General features: G+C 39.5%; 1 protein-coding gene across 1 annotated transcript; it reads right to left on the reverse strand.

Annotated features, from left to right (window-relative positions):
* Window positions 1-3,240: 3,240 nt before the first annotated feature.
* LOC140556269 (myosin-7-like) lies at window positions 3,241-17,339 on the reverse strand. Its single transcript, XM_072679978.1, has 37 exons — window positions 17,139-17,339; window positions 16,754-16,897; window positions 16,513-16,669; window positions 16,366-16,393; window positions 16,055-16,157; window positions 15,211-15,303; window positions 15,057-15,120; window positions 14,849-14,947; window positions 14,653-14,756; window positions 14,413-14,551; window positions 14,034-14,152; window positions 13,784-13,933; window positions 13,504-13,674; window positions 13,102-13,411; window positions 12,934-13,007; window positions 10,888-11,093; window positions 10,240-10,363; window positions 9,998-10,134; window positions 8,398-8,653; window positions 8,060-8,302; window positions 7,806-7,982; window positions 7,567-7,712; window positions 7,397-7,487; window positions 6,928-7,317; window positions 6,715-6,841; window positions 6,501-6,619; window positions 6,218-6,414; window positions 5,927-6,110; window positions 5,655-5,820; window positions 5,451-5,575; window positions 5,035-5,343; window positions 4,741-4,944; window positions 4,354-4,650; window positions 4,160-4,264; window positions 3,984-4,079; window positions 3,702-3,836; window positions 3,241-3,340 (listed from the first exon to the last, which is right to left on the reverse strand). The coding sequence occupies exons 1-37, from the start codon at window positions 17,337-17,339 to the stop codon at window positions 3,320-3,322; spliced, it is 5,811 nt and encodes a 1,936-aa protein (XP_072536079.1). The 3' UTR covers window positions 3,241-3,319.
* Window positions 17,340-20,487: the final 3,148 nt, after the last annotated feature.

The following is a 20,487-nucleotide window of genomic DNA, read 5'->3' on the forward strand; positions in this document are numbered from 1 at the left end:
AGACGTTGGCACTCTTCTGCACTTTATAGACTATAGACTTCTTAAGTTACATGGCCAATTGAGGAAAAACAATGCAGCTACTGTCTCGAGTTCAGCTGACATAATTAGTAGACTTGGTCAACTAGGTAGACTGAAATTGTGAAAGACACAATTTAGAAGACATTCGTACATTTGTACCATTTCAACTGAATTCTTTTATTTTGTCCAAATAAGATAATAAGTGATCTCCCTCTGTGCTCATTGATTGTATCTTGTTATGAGTTTCATGAAACAAAATGCTGAGGCAGCTTGTATTTCTAAGAGAGATAAGAAGTTGAAGTTACCTAAAATATCTCATAGCTTCTTATTTCCATATTATTTAAAGATCTTTCAGAGTAGACTCTTTTAGTAGTCTCTTGGTACAGTAAACCTTGTGGGCCCCTTAGCCAACAATTGATCCCTTAATATAGCTCAAGAACACTGTGGTCTGGTTTAAGGTTGCAATGTTGCTGGATTCTTTGTGAACCTTTGAACCACCACCCCCCCTTCCAATTCTCAGCTGCTCAATGCAGACTCCTCCTCTAATCAACACTATCCTGCTGGCCTGCTCATCACCTTGAACAGCCCCAAGGCAAATCAGCACACAGTAGCCCTTCAGTGCATCCAACAAGTCCTTGTGTTCCTGATGCAGATGTGTTGTCTTTGCAGATAAGGGCATTTAACAGTTGAAAAGGAGGAACTCATTTGTTTGTAAGAAGGTGAGCCAACCGTCAAAGCACATTGTCATGTACATCATTCGCAAGATACCGTGAAGCACATTTATTCTATAGAGAATTTGTTACTTCTAAGTTCATTTGATTGATTTGTTTAGCATATTTGTTTATGCGAGGTTATGCAGACAGCAAACTAACAGAAATATTTCATCTTCTGTTCACAGAATCAGATAACATGACGAAAGTTGTCTATGAAGACCTTACTTTGGTCAGTGCCGTACATCAAAAGTGCATCATGCCTTTCAGGGTACCCACCTACCTACTCATCAAGCCCAGACACCCACCCACCCACCCACCCACTGAGCACACATACAGGCTTTTGAGATCTTTCCTTGAGAAGGTAGGTGCTCCTTCTTTCCACTGTAATAAAATGCATTTGGACAAATTTAGGTATTTGGCCACTTAGAAAAATTTATGTAAATAAACCATATTACTATGTTAATTAATGTTCTTCTAATGTGACAGTTATGTGTCATCACTGTTATCCAAAATCCTTTTATCATTAAAATAGCAACTTTACAGAAGGAAAAAAAAACTGAAATTCCTCTGAAAACTGAAAAGATTTTATTCCAAATTATTTTCGAGTGTTTTTATTGGCCTGTCTCTGATTACATTTGAACACAATGTAAAGAGCAACTGCAGATTTATGTCAAAAAGTGGCAAAAAAAAAATAGATTTTTGTGTGACAGTGACGGTATTCTGCAGTGTCAAATACCTCTGTTTTACCTTAATTAAGGACCAAGACAAATTTCTGTGGAAGACTTTTTACTTCAAATTTGATAAGAAATGCATTAAATAAATGATGCTTTAGTTCAAATAATACTTTGTAGACTTTTGTTTCTTCATGATCATGATTTGATTTGAGTCATGATTACTAAAGTGTGGTTTTATGAAACAGAGTTTATGCTTTTAACATAAGTTTAATGGTCTTGCTGACATTTTGTGTATTTGAAGGAAGTATATGATTGATATTGATATTTGATTTGAAGTATAGTTGCATCTCCCCTAATTGATCTAAGTTGATGTCAGAGATCCAGCAGTGATCCAATGATCTGGGCAGGGTCAGGTCTTTTTATAAGTTGGAACAGAACTAGCAGTGTTAACTAGGGTCTTACAGCTAAGGTATGTAGGTAATGTGTATAGTTAGAGATTCTGCCTAATTGTTGTACTATGCAACAATAATATAATGACAATATTAATAATAATAATAACAATAATAATAAGATATTGTAACTTGTGGGTTGGGTTTACTGATGTAACAGTAATTCAGTATTTACGAGTATTGGCTAGAAACAACACAGCACAAAACTGAAAATGGGCGATATTAAGTAATAAAAATTCAATGTGAAATAAATAATGCCAAATGAACCACATACAGATCTTCAGCCCTTAGTTAAGCTAAAGTTAAATGGTGCAATTTGGAAAAAGGCAGTAATTATCATAATAATAATAATAATAATAATAATAATAACAATAAAAACGTTTTGCTAATTAGTGTTCATAAATTCCTTTACTGAAATAGTTGCTGTGTTGCACATTTGTGAAAACAATTTACTGTAACTGATTTATACTGATATGTTTAAAATATTTTTCATTGTTTGAACAATCTTGACAGGTCAAGTGCAAAGTTTGCAGACATTTAGGAAGGCTGATAAATACGAAGTTGCAGACAAGCTGTATGACCCCATGTCAATTATGTCAGTTATAGAGTTTCTGTCAACTGATTATGGCCGTATCACTTTAAATGTCACATGTAATTCTCAGTGACATGTTCAGAATTTTATACTGTTTTAATTTTAATTAAAGCGCCCAGAGCAACAACTTTGCCCCTAATGGACCATTAATAATAAAAACAAACAAACAAAACTAAATGATGAAAAAGGTTCTGCTGATGATGCAACCACTTGCAGAAATACCTTCACCTACATAGAAACGTCTCATATTTAAGGTGATAATTTAACGTTTCAGATTAAACCAGTTATTCGTCATTTTCTTTTCGTCAACTGAATTTGAAAGAATCTTCTAAAATATTGCTACATTTTTATGCATAAGTGCTTGTGTTTTCTGGTGTTTCTTGTGTTTTGTGGTTTCTTGAGATTCTTGGGTGTGGTTTGATTTTATCAACATTCTTTACTAACGACACTAACATCATGTAATATAATATATTAAATACCTCAAATTACTGTTCTTACTGTAATTACTCTCACTGTTCTACTGTGCAGTGACACAGACAAAGCCGTTTAAAGTAACAGATTTGTTTATCATGAATACCCACAGTTTTATAACACTTTCTAATATTTTTTACAGTATATTACATAGTGTAAATGAAATCAGACCACTTCAATAGAGTCCTACATTTAATACTCCAACAACTTCCCATATTAGGTGTTCTTATTCTTCATACATGCAGTCCTAAGTACTAAACCTAGTTTTTATGTGAAAACAGAAGAAACAGCAAAGCAAAAAGTTTATTTGCACAGTGTGTTTATTCTATTCATCTACAGATCAGTCGAGAGAAGAACTAAAGCACAGGGATCAAGATTTTCAGAGACAGCTGAGTGGTTGCTTCACTCCTCATCATGACCTTTCTGTGAGAGGAAAATACAAAAAGAAAAGAGGGTAGGTGTAGGAAGCAAGTTTTTTTATTTTCCAGTTTTCCTAGTTGATTATGCCAAGGTCTGATCAGGCACTAGAAGCCTAAAAACAAAGATCCATTTATAGCCTTGGTTTATTAATCATTTAAAGAAGGGCGGTTGATTCTCTTCCACCAACTGTAAATTCTGAAATGTCTTCTAGTGGTTATCAGGGACTGTCTTTTGTTTATGGAATTATATAAAGCCCTAAACATTGACTGTATTCCATATCAAACCAAAAGCTTTCTGCCACTAGACGGCAACATTACCAAAAGTATCTGATACCAAACATATTATAATGAAGGTTAATGCTTACCTTGGAGCTTATATCACGGCTTTTGGCTCTCAGCTTGTTGACCTGACTCTCTGCAATATCAGCCCTCTCCTCAGCCTCATCCAGCTCATGCTGCAGCTTGCGGAACTTGCCTAGATGGGCATTGGCCTGCTCCTCCTGCAAAATGAGTTCACACATGCACACAATGATGCAAAATATCTCTTATAACTCATGCATATTCTCAACATACCTGTCACAGGCAAAGTCAAAAAGCTAATAGCTAATTGTGCAGCCTGTGCTGTGTAAGTTGCATTATGCACTTACAGCTTCCTCTGCAGTTCTCTTATAGGACTTGACTTTCAGTTGGAGCTTGTCTACTAGATCTTGGAGGCGAGCAAGGTTCTTACGGTCTTCTTCAGTCTGTAAGCAGAATTTTGAGAATAGTCATTTCACCTTTCCTCCATTTCTACACATATTTTCAAGAAGGCAAAATAAAATACCTGGTAGGTGAGCTCCTTAATGCGTCTCTCATATTTGCGGATTCCTTTTATAGAGTCACTGGCCTTTCTCTGTTCTATCTCCACCTCATTTTCCAGCTCCCTCACCTACAAAAAAAACACACCAAGTACTTTCTGTAAAGAATCAAAACAATGAGGGCTTTTAAACTGAAAACAAACCAATATCATGAACTCACCCTGGCCTCCAGCTTCTGGACCTGCTTCTTGCCACCCTTCATAGCGATTTGCTCAGCTTCATCCAGACGGTGCTGCAGGTCTTTGATGGTTTGCTCCATGTTCTTCTTCATGCGCTCCAAGTGAGCACTGGTGTCCTGCTCCTTCTTCAGCTCTTCTGCCATCATGGCAGCATCAGTGATGGCTTTTTTGGCTTTTTCCTCAGCATTCCTGCATTCTTGGACAGCCTCCTCTACCTCAGTCTGAAGCTGGGATGTGTCTCCCTCCAGCTTCTTCTTCTGGTTCAGCAGGCTAGTATTCTATATTAGAGATTGTCAGTGTCTAAACTGAATCTGTAACTTAATAATACAATTATAAGAAGAATGATAGAAATCTCTAGAATAGAATACCTGGGAGTGCAGGAGTTGAACCCTCTCACTGACATCCAGAAGTTCCTGCTCAGCCAGTTTGCGGCCTCTCTCAGTCTGCTCCACCAGGGATCTCAGCTCATCCAGTTCAGCCTGCAGAAGATTGTTGCGTCTCTCCACAATGGCAATGTTCTCTTTGAGATCGTCATTACCACGGAGAGCATCGTCCAGTTGTAGTTGAGCATCCTAGAAGGAAAAAAGTCCCTATGCATTTTAGAATTTCATGAATAATAAAAAATACAATGACTTTAGCATCACATTTTATTTGGTGCATACCTTCAGATGTCCATGGAGACCCTTAAGTTGTTTCTGTGCTTCTGCAGCCTGCCTGTTAGCCTGGCTGAGCTGGATCTCCATCTCGTTGAGGTCTCCCTCCATCTTCTTCTTTATCCTGAGAGCTTCATTCCTGCTGCGAGTCTCAGACTCCAGAGAGGTTTGCAAGGTGTCCACCACTCTCTGCTGGTTCCTCTTGGCCTGCTCCATCTCCTCATCCTTCTCAGCCAGCTTACGCTCAATGTCAGCCCTTACTTGATTGAACTCCAGCTGAGCCCGCAAGATCTTTCCTTCCTCGTGCTCAAGGGAGGCCTATTAGTTCGCAACAGAATTACTCAATACTGTACTTAGTTTAAACTGTATTTCACAACACCAACATCAGAATGTTAACATCTGCACACAGTAAAGTAATACTGTACCTCAGCCTCTTCAAGAGCAGACTGGATTTCTGCCTTTTCTTGCTCCAGCTGTTTTCGAATTTTCTCCAGTTCATGGATACTTTTGCCACTCTCACCAATTTGCTCAGTAAGGTCAGAAATTTCCTCTGTTTGTCAGGAAATATAGCAATTAGTATGCGAAATTCCCCATCACCGTTACAAACAAGTTTAAACAAGCATGGATACCTTGGAGGTTTTTGTTCTCCCTTTTCATGGTCTCCAGGTGATCAAGAGACTCCTCATAGGAGTTCTTCAGTTTAAATAGTTCAGTGCTAAGAGATCTAGCCTCCTTCTGGGAGCTCTCCAGCTCAGTCTGAGACTCCTCATATTTCTGCTTCCACTCAGCGAGAATCTGTTGAGTTCAACAAAAAAGAAAACAATATTTAGGATCAGTGAATTCTAAACAGAGGGCATCTCCCAGCTGTACTTTATTGATGCCCAAAAGAAAATGTTATCACCTTGTCAAAGTTCCTTTGCTTCTTGTCCAGAGCAGCAGCAGCAGCATTGGATCTTTCCACATCAACCATGAGATCCTCAATCTCATTCTGTAGTCTGTGCTTGGTCTTCTCTAGAGAGGAGCATTTGGCATTGACAGCTTCCACAGCTTCCTCTGCATCTTGCAGACGCTGAGCCAGCTTCTTCCTGCGTGGCAGGCCGGTAAAAATACATGTTAAGAAGGCTTTTTTAGGGCAAAGTGATAACTAAATATCTGAGAAAATTAATTTTTTTTATCTGAGAAAAGATTTTACTTTGCATCTTCCAGCTCTTCTGTCCTCTGGATTGCATCAGTTTCATACTTGGTCCTCCACTGAGCCACCTCAGAGTTGGCCTTGGAGAGACTGCGTTGCAGCTCAGCCTTGGCCTCCTGCTCCTCCTCATACTGCTCTCTGAGCAGTTCAGAATCATGCCGGGCAGACTGGACTGCATGAGCCAGGGCATTCTTCGCCTGGAAGAAACAAATATGTGCATTTAACAACATATGATAACACAGTGTATTGCATTAAAGTGTGGCTTGATTATCATTTTTAATACCTTCACTTCCTCTTCAAGTTGTCTCTTGAGGTCCTCAATCTGTTGCGTGTAGGACTGCTTGCCTCTGGTCAGCTGAGAGACCAAGGAGTCCTTCTCTTCCAGTTGTCTTGATAGTTCACCTTGATTGAGGATTGATTACAGTGATATGTATGTTGTCTGTATGTTATGCACTTATGCTTTGAACACACCACATTTTATCTCCGAGAGCTCTTACCATTCTCAGTCTGTAGTTTAGCTTTCTGCATGCTGAAGTCGTTGATGCTACGTTGACCTTCCTCAAATTTAGTCCTGTACTCAGTCATCTGGTCCTCAAGAGTCCTGCACATTTTTTCCAAGTTTGTCTGGAGCAGAGAACATCCATCAGAAATGCAGTGGTAAAGATTTTAGAGAAATAAACATTAATAAACAATGAAGACAACATTCTTACCTTGGACTTAACAATCTGCTCCATGTTGGAGACCACATCGTCCAGCTCCAGTCTAAGTTCACTCTTCTCTTTCTCAAGCTTCTGCTTCACTCTCTGGAGGTTATCAATCTGTTCTCCTAGGTCGGCCACGCTGTCAGCATGTTTCTTCCTCAGTGTAGCAGCAGTGGCCTCATGCTGCAGAGTGGCCTCTTCAAGGTCTCTGCGCACCTTCTGGAACTCAGCCTCTCTCTTCTTGTTCATCTCAATCTGGGCAGCAGTGGCACCACCGGCCTCTTCCAGCCTCTCACTGATCTCCTCCAGTTCTCTGGCTAAGTCTGCCCTCTGCTTCTCAACCTTGGCCCGAGCAGCTCTTTCAGCCTCCAACTCTTCTTCGAGTTCCTCAATACGGGCCTACCACATTCAGGACAGTGTGAGTTATAGGAAGCCTCGTTAAATGAATCAACTCTCAGTAAACTGTTCTGCTTCTCACCTGCAGCTCTTTAAGTTTCTTCTGGAGCTGTGCTGCTAGTGCCTGTTCATCCTCAATCTTACTGTTGAGCTGGCTGATCTCAAAGTCTTTCCTGTGGTAGAAATGCAGTTAGTGAAGAGCTGAATGAGCCATGAGTCATAGTTTTACAAAAATAGCTTTAGCAATTTTACTTTTTCAGTCTCTCCTCCAGCTGTTGCTTGTCATTTTCCAGGTCCATGACGTTCTCTTGGGTCAACTTCAAGTCTCCCTCCAGCTTTCTCTTTGCCCTCTCAAGATCCATCCTTATTTTCTTTTCTTGCTCAAGAGAGCCTTCAAGCTGAGGCATGTAAAAAAGTAAAGGAATTAAAATCTACATATATTTACATTTATTTTTCACAGTTCTTGTAGTCCAGCAAATGAAGAGACCCACATCATCAACTTGTTGTTCCAGCTTAGCTTTGGCCTTGGTCAGAGTGTTGACTTTGTCCTCTTCACTCTGCAGGTCATCCAGAGTTTGCTGGTGGGCTTCTTGTAGTGCTTTCTTCTCCTTGGTCAGCTTGGCAATGATTTCATCCAGGGCTGCCATTTCTTCTGTCAGGTTTTTAACCTGTGAGCAGGATAATTACAATCAAATGTTACAGAAAGTGATCATACTTATTTAATTCAAGCAGAGAGATGACAAACCTTGTTCTCTGTGGCATGCTTCTCCTTCTCCACTTTGGCCAGAGTCAGTTCCAGATCATCAATATCTTTCTTAAGCTCAGAGCATTCATCCTCTAGCTTCCTCTTTTTAGCAGTTAGCTCAGCATTCATCTCTTCTTCATCCTCCAGTCTCTCAGTCAGCTCCTTGGCTTTTGCTTCAAGTTGGATCTTGTTCTTGATCAGACCTTCACATCGCTCCTCAGCATCACAGAGATTGTCTTGCTCCTGTTTTAAAGCAGCAGAACAGTGATGGGAAAATATTAGAGGTGGAGTTTAACTCGGATAAAATGGCCTCATTTTGTTACAAACTATAAACTCACAGTCTGGACTTGGAGTTGCAGGTCATTTTTCTCTTGGAGAAGCGAGACCATTTTCTCTTCCAGCTCCTTTCTACGGGCTTCAGATTTGGCGTAGGCTTCTTTCAGCTTCAGGAATTCCTCCTTCATGTTGGCCATCTCCTTCTCAGCTTCAGCAGACCTTAGGAGTGGCTTGATCTTGAAGTACAGCTTCATCCAGGGCCAGTTCTTAACACCCATGAAGGCACGAACGTTCCACTGGATCACAAGCAAGGCATCTCTGAAATGTTCAGAGAACATCAAGATTTGTGAACTATTTAAAAGTTAAAAGTTAGCTCATTAAAAATGGTTTTAGCATTATTTAAAAAAGGTTAAGGCCAGGTGCACACTAAAGGACTTTCCAAACCCTAGAAGAGTTTATTTATAAAGTATATTTCAAAACAAATGTTCTAATAAGTGCTTTGTAATGGGAAACTACAAAGATGTAAAATCTAAACAACTAGAAAAACTGAAATATTAATGGATACAATAAAACACGATATAAAAAGAAAAGCTAAATTCACCATGTTTAGTTTGGAGTCTAGATGACCTGTGTCCATGGGTCTAAGAGCCCTACATAGGTTTTAGTCTTTAAACATATTTTAAGCTTAAACCATTCCGTGATTTCTAGACTAGTAGCAGCACTTCCAAATCTATCCGGAAATTAGTGGAAAGATTTTAGAACTGGAGTATTGTGCTCTGCAGCAGTGTTCTGAATGAGATGGAACCATTTAATGTTCTTTTGTGGATGTCTGGTTAAGGAGCCATTACCGTGGTCAACCCTGCTGGAGATAAAAGCATGGATGAGTTTCTCTAGGTTTGGTTGGGATGTCCTTTGCCTTTAATTCAGGCTGTATTGTTAAAGCAGCATTATATCAGAATTAGTATGTTTTGCTTCTAGCCTCCCCTACAGTTGGGTACAGTTTTCTATTTTCACCAACCCACGAGAAAACAAGGACACATGCATTAATTCCTTGACTTTTAGGTGACACAGAACTGTCATGGAAAGTGAAAGAAGTTATTGTTATCGTTTCATTCCCGTTTCTGCAATATTACCTCATTCAGTGAGCAGCGTGCCAAGCCTTGAGTAGCAACGGTATAGATGCTACTCGACATGTTAAAAGTCAGTGGAGGATCAACATGATTGTTATTTTACAGTACAAATGCTACATAATGGTGCTTAAAGATGATAGGAAGTTGTTTTGTTGATTGGTTTGACTGGTGCGGGTGAGATTATCTAAAAACTAAACTAGAAATTAAAAGCTAGTAGAAAGTAGGTAAAAAGCATGCAGCCTTTAGCAAAGCAAAAAATTAACTTCTCCTTCATGTCTTGGCTACACACTGGCCATGTAGAGGAAGCCATGATTGTTTGGTATCATGTTGTTTGGCATGATCCCCTTCCTCCCCATCCTTACAAGCTCTTATCGGCAATTGCTCATGGCAGTTGTCTTACTTAAGGATAATATCAAGAATACTTTAAATTGTCATTTCAGTGATGACCGTAAGCACTAATTAGAAACAAATTTGTTTGCTACAATAATATCAGGGAAAATAATGAAGTGTGCACTTAGTTTTAGAGTCTTACCTGCGCTCAACAATCTTCTGGAACTCAATTCTTGAGAGGAGACCTCGTGAGCAGGCCTGAAGACGAGTAATAATGAGAGCAAGACGATCATCTCTCATCTCTTCAAGGAGACCCAGGAGACCAGCTTTGAAAAATACCTAGAAGAATATCAATTACAATAATATCATTTTAGCATGTTTGCCGCTCTCTCTAAAAAAGTAAGTTCATATATATAGTTATGCAGTAAATTGTTACAGTCAAACCTTAGTATGTCCAAACTTGTACTGATTATGATCAATGTCCAAGGAACCCAACAATTTCTCAGCTCCCTTCCTGCTGTCAATGAACTGTCCTTCAGGAATTGCTGCGGGATTCAGAATGCGGTATCTGCAAATGCACAGTTCATGGTATTGTTAAAATCATTACTTCTTTGTATTTTAGCATGTCAGATTGATTGTGATTACATTACATGTATCATGTTTCAATTTCATTGAATTGGATATATTTTACTGTTAATATGTATGAAAATGTTACAGTATTTAGACAGTATTTATGAACTAGTCTATTCTTCTTTAAACCTTTAAAGCCTGAACCAAAATTCGAATTCTTTAACACTGGAGTGTATATTTTAACTTTGACCAACTATTTAATGTGTTATATGACATATTTATATGATATTTGATAAATCGAGAATTTATTGCTCACAGCAGGTTTTACTAAACATTTTACTCAAGTAATTTAAAACCTAAATATCTGTATGGATCTTGCTGGGGCATGCAGTGCACAGATAATCCACCAGAGGAAGACAGCATGATTCATTATAATTTATTTTATTCATTATATATTGTTGTTATTATTTAATATTAATATTTAATAATTATTTAAGATAATTAAATATGCTGGCAGATTACCTTTGTTTGAAGTCACCATACAGGATCCTGTTGGGGAAGCCCTTTCTGCAAATTCTGATGCCTTCCAGCACACCGTTACAGCGCAGCTGGTGCATGACAAGAGGATTCTCCATGGCCCCAGGGGTCTTGGTCTCATTGGGGATGATGCAGCGCACAAAGTGGGGATGAGTTGATCTCAGGTTGGTCATGAGCTTGTTCAAGTTCTCCTAAAGACATACATACAGTACATTGACCACACCTATGACAGATTTTAAATAAAGCAATATTTATAGAAATAGAGAACTGCTATTTTCTGGATGTTCATACAGTATGTACACACATGGACAAAATTGCTGGTACCCCTCGGTTAATGAAAGAAAATTCCACAATGGTCACTGAAATAACTTGAATCTGACAAAAGCAATAATAAATAAAAAATCTATGAAAATTAATAAATAAAAATCCGACATTGATTTTGAACCATGCCATAACATAATTATTTTAAAAAGTAAACTCATTAAACAGTCCTGGACATAAATGAGGGTACCCCTGATATAATGTGACCAAAGGGACATGTTAAATCAAGGTGTGTCCACTAATTAGCATCACAGGTGTCCACAATCTTGTAATCAGTCAGTGGGCCTATATATAGGGCTACAGGAAGTCACTGTGCTGTTTGGTGACATGGTGTATACCACACTCACCATGGACCAGAGGAAGCGAAGGAAAGAGTTGTCTCAGGAGATTAGAAAGAAAATTATAGACAAGCATGTTAAAGGTAAAGGTTATAAGACCATCTCCAAGCAGCTTGATGTTCCTGTGACTACAGTTGCACATATTATTCAGAAATTTAAGATCCATGGGACTGTAGCCAACCTCCCTAGACTTGGCTGCAGGAGGAAAAGTTATGACAAATCAAAGAGATGGATAAAACGAACGGTAACAAAAGAGCCCAGAGAAACTTCTGAATAGATTAAAGGTGAACTTCAAGCTCAAAGAACATCAGTGTCAGATCGCACCATCCGTCGTTGCTTGAGTCAAAATGGATTCATGGGAGATGACCAAGGAGGACACCATTGTTGAAAACAAATCATAAAAAAGCCAGACTGGAATTTGCCAAACTACATTTTGACAGGCCCCAAAGCTTCTGGGAGAATGTCCTATGGACAATCTAAATGAATAATCTTTTTGCCAAGGCACATCAGCTCTTTGTTCACAGACAGAAAAATGAAGCATATCAAGAAAAGAACACTGTCCCTACTGTGAAACATGGAGGAGGCTCTGTTATGTACTAGGGCTGCTTTGCTGCATCTGACACAGGGTGTCTTAAATCTGTGCAGGGTACAATGAAATCTCAAGACTGTCAAGGGATTCTAAAGAGAAATGTGCTGCCCAGTGTCAGAAAGCTTGGTCTCACTCGCAGGTCATGGGTCTTGCAACAAGATAATGACCCAAAACACACAGCTAAAAACATTGGACTATTCTGAAGTGGCCTTCTAAGAGCCCTGACCTAAATCCTATTAAGCATCTTTGGATGGAGCTGAAACATGCCGTCTGGAAAAGGCACTCTTCAAACCTGAGACAACTGGAGCATTTTGCTTATGAGGAGTGGGCCAAAATACCTACTGAGAGGTGCAGAAGTCTCATTGACAGTTACAGGAATCATTTGATTGCAGTGATTGCCTCAAAAGGTTGTGCAACAAAACATTAAGTTAAGGGTACCATCATTTCTGTCCAGACCTGTTTCATGAGTTTATTTTTTTTTAATAATTCTGTTAAAGCATGGTTGAAAAGCAATGTCTGACTTTCATTGGTTAATTTTCATAACATTTTTATTAATTATTATTACCATCAGATTCAAGTTATGTCTGTGACCATTGTGGGTTTTTCTTTCATTAACCGAGGGGTACCAACAATTTTGTCCACGTGTGTACATTCCACAAGAATTAGCAAATCTATGTCTCTTCTTGCCTGTTGCAGATGGCAGAATAAATAAACCCTATATACTCCATGTCCACTAAATGTGAATATCTTCATCTCTACATATACACAAACTCTTCCTCTCACCCTGTGGAGGGCAGACACAGTCTGGAAAGAAGAACCCTTTTTCTTCTTCTCCTTCCCTTTTCCTCCTCCCTCCACTGTTATTAGGACAAAATACATAATGATTACAAATACATCAAATACAGTACCTGATCCTCTGAGAATAAACCATTCCTCATCCAGTCCACATACCTGAATCAGCACCAGCGTAATTTGCAAACAAATGAGCCAGCAGTTTCATGGTGGACTTCTGATACAACCCCACAACAGTTTCATTGAGGGGGTCCTTGTTCTTCACCAGCCAGTTCATGATGTTGTAGTCCACAGTACCAGCATAGTGAATCAGGGAAAAGTGAGCCTCTGGTTTACCCTTCACAATCCTGGGCTTTTGGAAGTTAGCAGATTTCCCCAGGTGGTTGTCATAAAGCTTAGCTTTGAATGTAAAGTCAGTGGCCTTGGGGAACATGCACTCCTCTTCAAGGATGGACATGATACCCATGGGCTACAGAAAGAAACAAGGACAGTATTTGGAAAATGAACTAAATTCTTGGCAGAAAATCCATCTGACATTAGGCTGTTGGAAATAGAGCTAACCTTTTCGATAAGATCAATGCAGGCCTGCAAGTCCATGCCGAAGTCAATGAACTCCCACTCGATACCCTCCTTCTTGTACTCTTCTTGCTCCAGCACAAACATGTGGTGGTTGAAAAACTGCTGCAACTTCTCATTAGTGAAGTTGATGCACATCTGCTCGAAGGTGTTAAACTGGAAGACGAATGTTTAATAATGAATGAAATCGGCTGATCCAAAACTAATAAATATAACATTTAGCCTTATGAGAACAGGTTATCTGCATAAGAATGAAAAAACCTACATCAAAGATCTCAAAGCCAGCAATGTCCAGCACACCAATGAAGTACTGGCGAGGCTGCTTGGTGTCCAGGGACTGGTTAATTCTCACAACCATCCAAAGGAACATCTTCTCATACACTGACTTAGACAGTGCACCAACAGCATAATACACCTGATAGAGAAACGTCATACATTATAATTAATATAACAGTACTCCTATTTACTTTTTAGTTAATGTTTTAAAGCATCATCTGTCATAAAGCACATTTCACCTGCTGGACATTCTGTCCCTTGGTGACCCACTCATTTCCTACTTTGACTCTGGGGTGACACAGAGCCTTGATGAGATCTGCAGAGTTCAGGCCCATCAGATAAGCTGATTTGTCAGCATCTGGAAACAATTATATATGTTGGTCAGTTATCACATATTGCCAAAGCCAGTATCATCCCATGTTCATGAGAATTTCTTTAAAGAACACTTAAATGGTGGGAAATGCTGTTGTTGCTTCACATTTGCTAGATGAACAGTATGGCATAGATGTAGAGAAAACATTGCGAAAAAAAAACTCCACAGATGCTTTAACCCATTTATAAAGAACACACCAAGATTTCACCAAGAACTTAATAACTTTATAACAAACTTTAACAAACCCTCAGTGCCGTCAGCCTCAGCCTGCTCCTCTCTCTGCTTCTGCTTAAACTTCATGTTGCCATAGTGCATGATGGCACCAATCAGCTTGTAGATGCTGTTCTTCTCCTCTTGGGTGAAGCCCAGCACATCAAAAGCTTCCTAGAGCAAAAAAGCACAGTGTTACTTTTTTACTGACTTAAACCCAAACCCCATCATTAAAGTAAAAAGGTGAGAGTGTGCACAGCTCTATTGATACGCACATCAGTAGCCATCAGCTCTTCTGCGTCATTGATAGAGGCCACTTGGGTTTCTCCTTGGGAGATGAAGGCGTAGTCATAGGGGTTAGCAGTGATCAGCAGCATTTCTGTGAAAAAGGAAAGAAATGTTTTTGAAGATATTGTTTAACAGAGTGACAGTGCATTAAATAAATAGGTTTTATAGATATTTCTTGCTGACCCAGCAGCTCAGGTTTCTTCTGAGACAAGATCTGGTAGAAGATGTGGTAATCTCTCTCAGCTTTAAGCTGGAAAGTGACACGGGACTTCTCCAGAAGATCTGTATTCCCAAAAATAACCAAGACAGTCAGTAAGCCTTCCACATCTTTAAAAACTCTATAACATCTATATTTTTTTCCATTTATACTGTTAATTCAAAGAATGCTTACATGTCTCAATGTCAGCAGAAGCAAGCTTCCCAGTTGCACCAAAGTGGATTCGGATGAACTTGCCCTGTTTGACAACATGTACTGTTACATGTCTGTGTTTGAATTCACATGTGAGAATCGATCCTTACCGGAAAAGTGTTACAAATAGACTTACAAAGCGTGAGGAGTTGTCATTTCTGATGGTCTTGGCGTTGCCAAAGGCCTCCAATGCAGGGTTGCACTGAATGATTTGATCCTCCAGAGTACCCTAAATAGAAAGACAGGAGAAGAACACAGACTTAAATGTCCGGTAAGATAATTCTCACATTTCAGAAACAAATGAATTTTGACTGAAGAACTCTGATGCTCTGATGAATGATTAAAATGTATCTCCACACAAATGTCAATAAACCAAAACCAAAAATAGCTTCTTATATCTTTAGATTTTCAGGTTCCCTAAAAGTGAGAATTTATAATCCATGTAAATATACACTATATGTCCAAATGTTTCTGGACACCCCTTCTAATGAATGCATTAAGCTACTTTACATTACACCCATTGCTGACACATATGTGCAAACACACACACATACACACACACACACACACACACACACACACACACATATACTAGTCTCTGTGGAGAAGCACTGCCAATAGAATAGGCCTAGCATTGAGCTGTGGAGCAGTGAAGCTGTGTTCTTTGGAATAACAATAACTTCCCACTCATCTGATGCATTTGGCATGAGTTGTGGAGTTGGGGATGAGGTTGGGTGCTGGTAACCCAACATCCTGACCTCACTAACGCTCTCTTATTGCTGAATACAGTCAGATCCTCACAGCAATGCTCCAAAGTCTAGTAGAAGTACTAGGAGACAGTTACTCCAACAAAAGCAGGAAAAACCTTTTCGTTTTTTTAGTACCCTTGATTTTGGAAGAAGCTTTGTATGAGCGGGTGTCCCAATACTTTTGTCCATATCATGTAAATTGTTTTAGCTACAGCAGATAGTTCAGTCTACCTTCTTATCAGTGGTTTCCCTCTTGAAACCTCCGGCAGCAATGCTGGCAAAGTACTGAATGACTCTCTTGGTGTTCACAGTTTTCCCAGCACCAGATTCTCCACTATAATGAGAGATTCATTTTGTTTTAGTAAAATCCCATCTGTCTTAAAAAGTCATCATAGATCACAGATAAGGTATTTAGAAAACTGTCAAATAACAATGTGAGAAGAGTCTCTGAACAAGCAGAGCTTTTTTTTCTATTTCTTGATTAGAAAGTCATATTAGATCATTATGTTTTTCAGTTTTTCAGATATCAGATGCAGACTTACGTGATAAGGATTGACTGGTTTTCCCTGTCTAAAAGAAAGTGTCATCAGTACATCTGTTTAGCTATAAATAACACAGCTCAAAAGGCCACCATAGAAGGCTGGAAACTTCGACATATGTTGCTGGTCTATTTTATGTGTTCTGATTACCTGAAAGCATGTACTGGTAGGCGTTATCAGAGATGGAGAAGATGTGAGGGGGAGCTTCACTCCTCTTCTTGCCTCTGTAGGCAAGGACAACTTCTTGGTTGTACACTGGCAACCACTTGTAGGGGTTGACGGTTACACAGAAGAGTCCGGAGTAGGTCTGTGGGGAGAGGTATCAGGTTCAATATTTCCTCCCAGACACAGAAGAAGCGAACAGGTGAAGAATTGCACATGTCTGACTCACGTAGATCATCCAGGCTGCGTAACGCTCTTTGAGGTTAAACAGCACAGCGGGCTCGTGCAGGAAGGTGAACATCGCCATGTCCTCAATTTTATCGAACTTTGGCGGGTTCTGAGGGTGAATGTCAGCCTCTTTGACGGTCACAGTCTGTGGATAGGTATAGTCATATATTCAGTTTCTGTTAAATAATAATAATAATAATATTTCCTGACAACACACATGATAAAGCAATGTCCATTTACTACTTAACCATTTTCTGAGCTCCTCCTCAAGGAAGGCCAGTTACTCTCCAGTATCTAGTTAATCTAGTCAATCATTCATTAAATGAAATCTGGTGAGCTGCCCAAGACTTTTGCACAACATCTCTTTAAAAAATGTATATGCTTACCGTCCCCTTAGCGGTCTCACATGTGACTTTGTCTCCATCACGACTCATAATCGTTCCTTTCACATATTCCTCCTCTGGATCGGGAACAAAGCATTCCCTCTTCATGTCAAAGGGGCGAGTTTGGGCCTCCAGACGCTCCCTGTCCGACTTCCTCAGGTACGAGGCTGCAGCCCCAAACTCCGCCATCTGAGCGTCTCCCATCTTTCAGTCTAGCAGTCAAAAATGTCAAGTTTTAGATTTTGAAGGCTGGTGTAAAGTATTGGGAAGCAACTCAAACTAAAGACTGTTGTGTTATGCACTTGCATATCAAAGCCAAAGCCACTGTCCTAGTGTTACCAGACCTACATCACGTTACAGCTTACCTATGTTGTTCACCTCCTCAGTGAAACTCTGTCCTGTTGTTGCCCTAGAAGCACACAATTGAAGAAAGTAAGAATACACAAGCAATGAACTGGTCAGGCTTAATGTAAATCCACTTGACGATTCTTGGAATACTGAACTGTATAAAATATAGTCTTTTTTGCCCCAATAAAACTAACTGAGACTCAGTGGAGTTTCTGAGACACAAAACACATCATTTAGGACTGGGGCGCCTTTGCAGTTCTCAGAGAAAATCTGCTCTTTTGAAGGCCTGTTTACCGTTGGATGACTGAAGTTCGGATTCCTGTCCGTGGCCTGGCCATCCACTCCCTCTTTTATAAAGCAGGCTCTCTCTAAATATGGCATCTGGCATTGTTCGGCAGGAGTGCTATTTTGTTTGTTTGCAGTGCAGAAGGGTGGGGTAGGTAAAGAGACTTTTCCACATGATGGCGAAGCATGGGGAGAGGGAGAGGGGAGTCAAACATTTGCCAGTTACCAACCCACAATGGAAAACAATTACAAAGGATGACTTAACATATTATAAAAAGGCACCTCACAAATATGGAGAGCTGTGTGCATTTGAAAAACGTAACCTGCAAATTAATGATGGGGTATTTTAAGGGTGTGATAGCCAGTGCTACTGTGCTTAAGTCAAGGGAAGGATAGTTAATGCAGCTATTGAGACCTGCCCTTTGTTGTGAAGCCTATATTTGCTGATACTGGTGAAGGGCCTATAAATCTGGTGTTAATTATGACAGTAATGTAGTTATGAAAGTGAAGACATGTGAGCTACAGGGTCTTGGATGTTAAACAAATCCACAACAAACACCAACACACCCACAACAAAACCCAACACACTGTCTAACAAAGCTCCCGGACTGTATTTAGAATATGACGTTTCCCTTAACCCAAACAGCCCATCTTGAACATTGCAAAAAGAAAATCACAGCTGCCTCTCGCAAACGACAGCCTGAGCTGTCTGTCATACTTAGCAGCAGTTAGCCGACACAGGTTCAAGGTCAATCATCAGCTGTCCAAATGATTCCTCATCTCATTGGCGCATTGTTGTCTCCTCTCCTTTGTCCTTGAGTATAAAGATAACCCTGTGAAATTCCTGCCGACTGACAAGCTGTGATTGAGAAGCACAGGTTGCTCAGCAAACATGAGTTCAGCCCGTCAAGTAACGCCGTACACAGACCCAGCTAAGGGAAGTGTGAAAGAAGGCTCCTATGTGTGTTTGTAAGGGTGGCAAATTAGCAGCAGTGCTCAAAGGATTGTAGTTAATGAGTGAGGACGTTACTGTGGCATCCTGCTGGTGCTGCATCTTCCGTCTGAGCTGGGGAAGGGTGTGAGGTATCACATGGAAACCATTTCTCTTACCAAAGGGAGTAGTTTATTACTGTAGTGTTCCCAGATTTGGACGCCCTTTCAGCACTGCCAGTTATTTGACCATGTCATAGCTGTAAATTATCTGTGAAGGCAAAATGCATTAACAGGTACCTCCATATCTTGAGGCATGAGGACAAATGAAACAATTGTATGGGTGTAGAAGTGTACTGTCTGCAAAATATGTTTTAATAAACATATTATGGACATCCAGCATGCTTACAAGTGTCTTTTTTAAACAATTACTTCTTATATATATATATATATATATATATATATATATATATATATATATATATATATATATATATATATATATATATATTGTACACAATATTGTATTATAATTATGTTATAACATATGTTATTATGGTATAACAAATATATAATATATAATATATATAATATACATGATATATAATATGTTTGGATAATTTTGAATATGACCAAATTGTTTTATTGATTTTATAAGCAAATATAAGTGAACAAATCTTTCACATTTCAGAGCACCAACTTTATTTAAATTTTTAATATATTATAATATTACTGCAAATATTACGTTTAATGTGCCATTACTTTTGCAGAAGTGTGTCTCCGTAAAGAATGCATACATGTTTAATTTGACCAGGGGTGCCTATACTTTTGCATACAACAGCATATTGTTTACTGTTGGAATGAAACATGTACTGTCAGATGGGATGATTAGCAGGTTTGACGTGCTGAAGAGAATGTTGACACTCCAAGTGAGAACAGCTAGGAGACAGAGGTCAGTCCACTTAACAGGGTGCAAGTGTCTGTAGCATGTATTAAGGTTGTGCTCATTCTCAAATACCTTCTCACCATGTCTTCTCACCATGCCTAAAGCACCCCCCCCCCCCCCCCACACACACACACACACACACACACACCCGGCCCCCACACAGGGCTCTAAAAAGAACAAGCTAATGTCACCACTCAGCAACTCACTTACACCATTAACCTGAAGCACAACTCTGAATGCTGAGGGGGTACAAGGTTTGCTGATGTTTTATGCATAATTATTAGACTTATAGAAAAATTAATTCAGACATATAGAAGCTTTCTGGGAGACTCCACATAACCTGATTGTGTTACAGTACTATCCAAACCTGCTGGTTTTATCAGTATGATTTCCTATGTTTCTGACCAACATAGCCTTTTCCCAGAACAGTGGGACAAACATAGCCACCACAGGGCAGACTGGATGACATAGTAGCCATACCACATGCAGAGTGGACTGCTGCCTGGAATTGTAATGCGATGAATCAGTGTCCTTGTCCAAATAACATTTACACACTGCAGTTGCTTAAAAGGCCAGCAGAATAAAGTATTTATAGCTGATGGTATTCATAGATGCATTCATAATGCACCTTTAACACTGCTCTTTCATTGTTTTTATTCTTTTCCAAAATCAGTAAAAACAGTTTATCTTGCTTTTGGTGGGGGGAACTCTTTACTGTCCAGGGAAGGCTTTCTTCTGGATCATTGCTGTAAGGATTTGATTGCATTCAGCAAAAAGAGCGCTTACCACCCCACCTCATCCCCAACTTATCTAAAAAACAATGTGCTGGGGGAGCTTTATACC

This window comes from Salminus brasiliensis, chromosome 5 (genome assembly GCF_030463535.1).
Source record: "Salminus brasiliensis chromosome 5, fSalBra1.hap2, whole genome shotgun sequence".
NCBI classification, from domain to species: domain Eukaryota; kingdom Metazoa; phylum Chordata; class Actinopteri; order Characiformes; family Bryconidae; genus Salminus; species Salminus brasiliensis.